We start from the raw sequence: 6905 nt of genomic DNA, 5'->3' as shown, positions 1-6905 counted from the left end.
CAATTTATTGATGAAGCTGGAATTGATGAAGATATTTTCTTTAAAGAGCTGCAAGCAAAAGAAGGTCTAAATAAAGCTGTCCATTTGCAAGAAAAATTATGGCATGAAAAATCAAGAGTTAAATTGCGTAGGGAGGCCGATCGCTGCACTAATTTTTTACGTTATTCTGCTAAGATTAGAAAAGGAAGAACTATGATCAGAGAAATTGAAGGTGTTGATGGCTTTATGCTTACTGAGGTAAGTGCCATCGGTCAATGTTTGGTTCACCATTATGAATAGTTTGGAAAGAAAGGTATCTCCATCAAGAATAGTTCTTTACTCTCTATGATTCCGAAGGTCCTTACTGATGGAGATAATATTAGACTCACTTCCATTCCATCATCTGAGGAAATCATGTGTGCAGTCTTTGACTTAGATTCTTCCAGTGCCTCAGGTCTTGATGAGCTCCGTGGGACTTTTTATAGATCTTGCTGGGATATTGTGGGTAATGATGTATGCAAGGCTACTAAAATTTTTTCACAGAGGGAATTATCACAAAGCGTGCTAATAGCAATTTCATTACCCTAATTCCTAAGGTGGATAATGCCTATAAGGTGGGGCAACTCCACCCTTTGCTTAGGTAATTTCTTTCTAAAGTTAATTCCTAAGATTGTGGCTTCCCGTTTGAGCTCCCTTCTGTCTCGTTTGATTTTCCAAGAGCAAGGCACTTTTTAGAAAGGAAAAGTCATTTTTTCTAGCATTGTAGTTGCTTCAGAGTTATCTATTATGATTTCCAAGATGAGTTTTGGGGGCTGTATTGGGATGAAGTTTGACATTCACAAGGCATTTGACACTCTTGAGTGGAATTTTATTTTTGATCTCATGACAAGCTTCGGATTTTCTCAGACTTGGGTGAATTGGATAGAGCAGATTCTAAACACAACCAAGTTTTCTATTCTTGTTAATGGAGGCCCCAGGGGAATTTTGGAGTTGAAAGTGGTCTTCGCCAAGGGGACCCTCTTTCTCCTATGCTTTTCATTCTGGCGGAAGAAGCCATGTGTCATGGCCTTCGTGAGCTCAAAGATAAAGGCTTTTTGAAACTGATTCCTAGCCCTAGGAATATCTACACCCCTTCTCATCTTTTATATGTTGATGATCTCTTTATTTTTATAAATACAGATTTGAAGGGTGTAAGAAGTATTAAAATTTTCCTGGACATTTAACAGAGCTACTCAGGGCAGAATATAAACCTGGAAAAGAGTAAAATCTTCTTGGGAACAATTTCTTCTGCTAGGAGACACAGAATTAAGGAGACCCTAAATATTCCTATCTGTGATTTTCCAACTCGTTACCTTAGAGTCGATATTTTTAGAGGTTGTGTCAAGAAAGAAAGGATCCTTCCTTTGGTTGATAAGTTCAAATCTAGATTAGTTGGATGGAAAGGAAGATTACTTTCTTTTGTAGGCCGAGTGGAATTGGTGAAGACTATCATGAGCAACATTCCATTGCATAACTTTTCAGTTTACCTTTGGCCATCTTCTTTGATTGCACTAATGGAGAGGTGGATAAAATTTTTATCTGGAGTGGTGATGCTGATACCCCCAAAGGTATTACTATTAAGTGGACCAAAGTTTGCAAACCAAAATCTGAAGGAGGTCTTAGCATTCATCGTCTCAGAGATGTCAACCTTGCTTTGCTGTCCGAACTAAGCTGGCACATTATTTCAGATCCTTCTATTTTTTCTTCCTTCCTTAAAGGAAAACTTATGACTGATGATGGTAATCTTAAATGGTATGCCCCTTCTTCCTCTATTATATCTGGCTTGCAGAAAGTCTGGGATTTTGTGAGCAATTTTGAACATTGGATTATGGGTGATGGAGCCACAATTAACTTTTGGTATGATCGATGGATTAGCTTTTCAAGGATTTTTGATTAAATATTTCTTGATCAGCTAATCAATTGCAGGCTCAAGGCTTCAGTATTAGATTTTATCTCAAATGGCCAATGGAATCTACCCACTTTGCAATTGCCTCTCGCATCTCCTTGATCTCCCTCCCTTCTTTTTCTGCTTATGATAGGCAAATCTGGTCTCTGACTGAATCAGGTGTTTTCTCAACTTCTTCTACTTGGGAAAAAATTATAGAAAAATTATTTATTCAAGGATGATGGAGGACAATCTGGAAAAAAGGGCTTCATCCTAGATATTCAATTTTTGGGTGGCGTCTTGCCCATGCCTGCTTGCCCAGAGATGATAAGATCACAAAAAAATCTATCCCCTTGGCTTTTATGTGCAACTTATGTTGCAAATGTGAAGAAACTTTCATGCATCTCTTCCTTGATTGTGAGTTCTTTGTCCACCTTTGGTCTCTTCTGCTCAATCATTTTGATCAACGATGGAGTGGTTTCCCTTCTATTGAATGCCTCTTCTCATAGTGGAAAAGGAAAAAGAATGCAATTCATTGTAACATGCTATGGCTCCCCCTTGTTATTATCATTCCTTTTTGGATTTCGACAGAGAGAAATAGGAGGTTTGATAATAAAATTAATCCTGTTGGATTGGTGGAGCAATCTATTTGAGGGATCTCAATAACTTTTCTTCTCTGAATCCTATTCAAAAAGTCATTGGCGATCTTCTTCTTCAGGAACTTTTTTGGAATGCTCCTCTGGATGGTTTCTTCAAGCTGAATATTAATGGGTGTTCTCTTGGAAACCTAGGAAATTTGGGAGCTGGTGGTATCCTCAGAGATGAAAGAGGAAATGGCTTAGGATGCTTTGCAATTTATGAAGGAGTAGGGACTAATTTTATGGCAGAATTTGCAGTATTCTTTCATGGCCTTAGACTTGCTTCCACCAAAGGTATAACCAAGTTATGGATAGAGTGTGACTCTCAAGTTGTGGTGACTTGTATTAAAAACCAGAAAATTCCATAGTGCTTTCTGCAATCATGGCTTTTTTATAATAGATATTTGCACAACACTATCTGAGAGATAACTCATTGCTATAAAGAGACAAACACAGTCACGGACAAGTTAGCAAATCATGCCTCTGTTACTTGTTCTACATCATCTTAGGCTTCTAGTCCTAACTTTATTATCTCAGACCTTGAGTGGGACTGTCTGAAAAGACCAAGGTTCTGATTTTTGTAATGTTTATATTTTGCTTTGAGTTTTGCTCTGCTGATGGTCATGCCGAAGGTGGAGCAAAGATTTGAAGAGTGTTCTCATGTATTCTCCCATTTATTCATTTTTCAATATATTCATTGGCTAACCTTTAGCAAAAAAAGGAGGGAAACAGGAACTCGAAGTTCTTTCATCTCTACACCAAAATTAAAAGAGCCAAGGACACCATTAGAAGACTGCAAAAATCAGATGGTTCCATTATTTCAGATAGAGATGATATTGCATGCTATATGTCCAGCTATGAAGAATTCCACAAAATCGTTCCTTTAATGGAACACTTGGATTTGCTTGAGCCTATTCCAAGACTACTTGATGAGGTGGATCTCCTTAGTCTGGATGTGATTCTGGGGCCGAATGAAATCAAGCGTGCAGTGTGGGACCTAGACCTTGATAGCTCACCTGGTCCAGACGTCTACCCGAGTTACTTCTTCTGCTATTGTTGGGATATTATTTCAGTGGACTTTGAAAGAGCAGTGAGGGATATTTTTGTTTCTGGCTCAATGCACCCGAGTCTGAACAACAATTTCTTAGCCATAATTCCAAAAATGAATGGGGCGATGTCTCTAGATAAATTCCGGCCTCTCTGCATGGGAAACTTCTTCTGCAAGGTGATCTCTAAAATTCTTGCAACTAGGTTATCATTTCTTCTCCCAAGATTGGTCTCTGAAGAATAGGGAGCGTTTCAAAAAGGGAAGCTCATTCACAATAATATTACATTGGGGTCTGAATTGGCTAATATTATGAACTCTTCCACAAGAGGTGGCGGTCTAGGGGTAAAATTAGACATTCAGAAGGCCTTCTCTGACACCTAGCTGAACTGGATTTTTCAGATTCTTTCATCTTCCAAAATTTTCATTCTCTTAAATGGATGTCCAGTGGGCTATTTTGGAGTGGATCGGGGTCTGAGACAAGGTGACCCGATCTCCTCGATCTTGTTCATCTTAGCTGAAGAAGTTCTTTGTAGAGGGTTGAAGAATCTTCTTTTAAAAAAAATATTAAAGCTTTGAAGGGCCCAAGTGGTGCGTCTGTCCCTACTCATTTGCTCTTTTCTGATGATATCTTCATTTTCATTAATGCCTCTATGTAATATGTTAGAAATTTGAAAGATTTCATCAGAAAGTATAAGGAATTCTCAGGTCAGATAGTTAACTTGGACAAAAGCAAGCTCTTCATGGGTTCCATCCCTCCTTTAAGGAAGCAGTCCATTGTTGAAATCATGAGAATTTCTTCATGTAATTTCTCCACAAAATATCTAGGTGTTGAAATCTTCAAGGGAAGAGTAAAAAATCAATACATAATGTTAACTATGGACAAAATTAGGGATCGTCTCTTGGGTTGGAAAGGGAAAATCCTTTCCATGGCTGGCCGAGTGCAGCTAGTTCAATCAGTTATATCTAGTATGCCAGTGCATAATTTCTCGATATACTACTAGCCGTCTTCCATGGTTGATCAATTGGAAAAATGGAGGAGAAATTTCATATGGACGGGAGACATTAATACTTCGAAGGTTGTGCTGTCAAATGGGACAAGGTATGTAAACCTATTGAGGAAGGAGGATTAAGGATTCGAAGGATGAGAGATCTTAATTCTTATTTGCTTTGCAAGAAGGCTTGGAATTTAAAGCATGGAAATTTAATTTTTTTCCAGTTTCTTCAGGGCTTGGTTCCTGAAAAATGGCTTCCCAAAAAAATCTGTTAGACCCTCGTCAATTTGGCCTAGAATCCGCAAAGTGTGGTCCTTCATATCGAGCAAAGAGAGATGGATTGTCGGTGATGGTAAAAAAATCAATCTATGGAATGTAAATTGGTTGGGAGAATCTTCTATTGTTGAAGCCTGTGGCAGCGCGCTGTCTCCTCTTCTAAAATCCACGGCTATACTCTCTAAAATAATCTCTGACGGTAAATGGAATATCCCTCATGTTCATTCAAAAGCGCTAAAAAATGCCTTCTCTGCTGTAGAAAAAATTAGACTTCCTCAATTTGATATGGAAGACCAATGTTTCTGGAGTGGATCCTCAACTAGAGCCTTCTCCTCCTTCTCTGCTTGGAATGAAATAAGAAGAACAAACCTAAAGGTCCCTCGGCTCTCTCTAGTCTGGAATAAGTCGCTACAACCCTGTCAATCTATCTGTGGCTAGCATTTGATGCACAACAAAATCCCCATGGATGATATCATAGCTTAAAAAGGTATCTCTAAATTTTTACCTCTGTGGGATGGAGGTTGAATCCTTTATCCATATCTTCTTAAGCTGTAATTTTTCAATGGAGATCTGGAAGCTATTTATGGACTGCTTTGGGGTATTATGGCCCAATCCAAATGACCTTCATCAGCTGGCTTTATGGTGGTCTAGGAAGCACAGAGCCCTTTCAGTGAAAGATCCCTGGACTATTGGATTGGTGGCAATTGCTGACAACATTTGGCGGGCAAGGAATGCGAGATACCATAATGGTATTATCCATTCTACCCTCCAATTGTTTGAAAATATTAAGCGTGAGGTTCATCTTGTAAATTTTGGCCTTCAGGGTGTCATCAACACTACTTGCAACCTCCTCTGTTGCTGCCACCACCTTGGGATAAATGTTACCCCAAAAAATCCCCCTCTCATGCTGGAAGTGATATGGTGTAAGCCTCCTAGGGGCTGGTACAAATTGAATGTGGATGGCTGCTCCCTTGGAAACCCTAGAAAAGCTGGTGCAGGGGGTGTTCTAAGAGATCAAAGGGGAGCCACAGTGGGTTCTTTCAAAAGTTTCTTGGATGTTGAGTTAAGCTATTTTGCGGAATTTAATGCTCTTATTGAAGGTATCCTGCTGGCAAAAGAGAAGAAGGCACCCTCCTTATGGATTGAATCTGACTCTATAGCAATTGTTTTGGCAGTCCAGGTTCGTTCCATTCCGTGGTATATTTACCAGGATTGGATCTCATGTCTTAGCTTCCTTAACTCCATCAATTTGAAAATTACCCACTGCTTCCGTGAAGCAAATATAGTGGCTGATTTTCTAGTTAGTAGGTAGCACAAACAAGAATCTCAAGCTACCCGGCTTCTATCCCTGTGCACATCATCTCTAAAATTGCCTTCGATGTGGTTCCTATACCTAAATTTTGTATCATGTATTAGCTGATTTCGTATCTTGTATTAGTGGATTTTTCTTCTCCTGCTGATGGCCATGCTGAAGGTGGGGGAATAAGTTTCTGTAGATGTATTTTTTAATTTTTCTTCTTTTAATAAAATTTTTCAAATCTTTAGCAAAAAAAAATAATATATGAATAGAATATACTACAATCACTATGGCCAGATAGGATTTTTCTTCTATTAAATATGCAGAACCTACCTATTATCCTTTTGGCTCTTTCTCCATTGGATTCTACTCCCCTTAGGTAATTCACCACTAGTAGAAATACAAAAGGCTTATATATACCACCTCTCCCTCTCATGTTGATCTATCTGTGTCTGTGGTAGGGCGAAAAGAAGCTTATGATGGGGATGACATTTTACATTTTATGTGGGTGCATGTCACACAAGTGTATAGGCTTTCATTTTTCCTTTCTTTGTGTTTAGGCGTAGGAGCCATGCTGGTTTTTAGGTCACTTTTTCTCTTTTTTTTTATACATTTAATAAAGGATCAAGTTTTCCTCAAACCCATCGTGACCATATGTTATACAGAGTGAGAGATGATGAATTGTGTGAATCATATGTGGACAGTCCCATCATTCAATCACAGGTGAAGGAAAACTTTGCCCTCTAATAAA

At 38.8% G+C, this 6905-nt stretch overlaps 1 protein-coding gene across 1 annotated transcript; it reads left to right on the top strand.

Moving 5' to 3' along the window:
• The first annotated feature begins 5419 nt into the window (after nt 1-5419).
• Nucleotides 5420-6169, top strand: LOC122078067. Its single transcript, XM_042643936.1, has one exon. The coding sequence runs from the start codon at nt 5420-5422 to the stop codon at nt 6167-6169; it is 750 nt and encodes a 249-aa protein (XP_042499870.1).
• The last annotated feature ends 736 nt before the right edge of the window (nt 6170-6905 follow it).

Source organism: Macadamia integrifolia, chromosome 5 (assembly GCF_013358625.1).
Source record: "Macadamia integrifolia cultivar HAES 741 chromosome 5, SCU_Mint_v3, whole genome shotgun sequence".
Classification (NCBI taxonomy): Eukaryota; Viridiplantae; Streptophyta; class Magnoliopsida; order Proteales; family Proteaceae; genus Macadamia; species Macadamia integrifolia.
This window is presented reverse-complemented; position numbering and strand designations above follow the sequence as displayed.

Bases quoted from the DNA above. Each gene is read 5' to 3' on its own strand.
- LOC122078067 (XM_042643936.1), top strand. From the start codon at position 5,420: ATGGAGATCTGGAAGCTATTTATGGACTGCTTTGGGGTATTATGGCCC.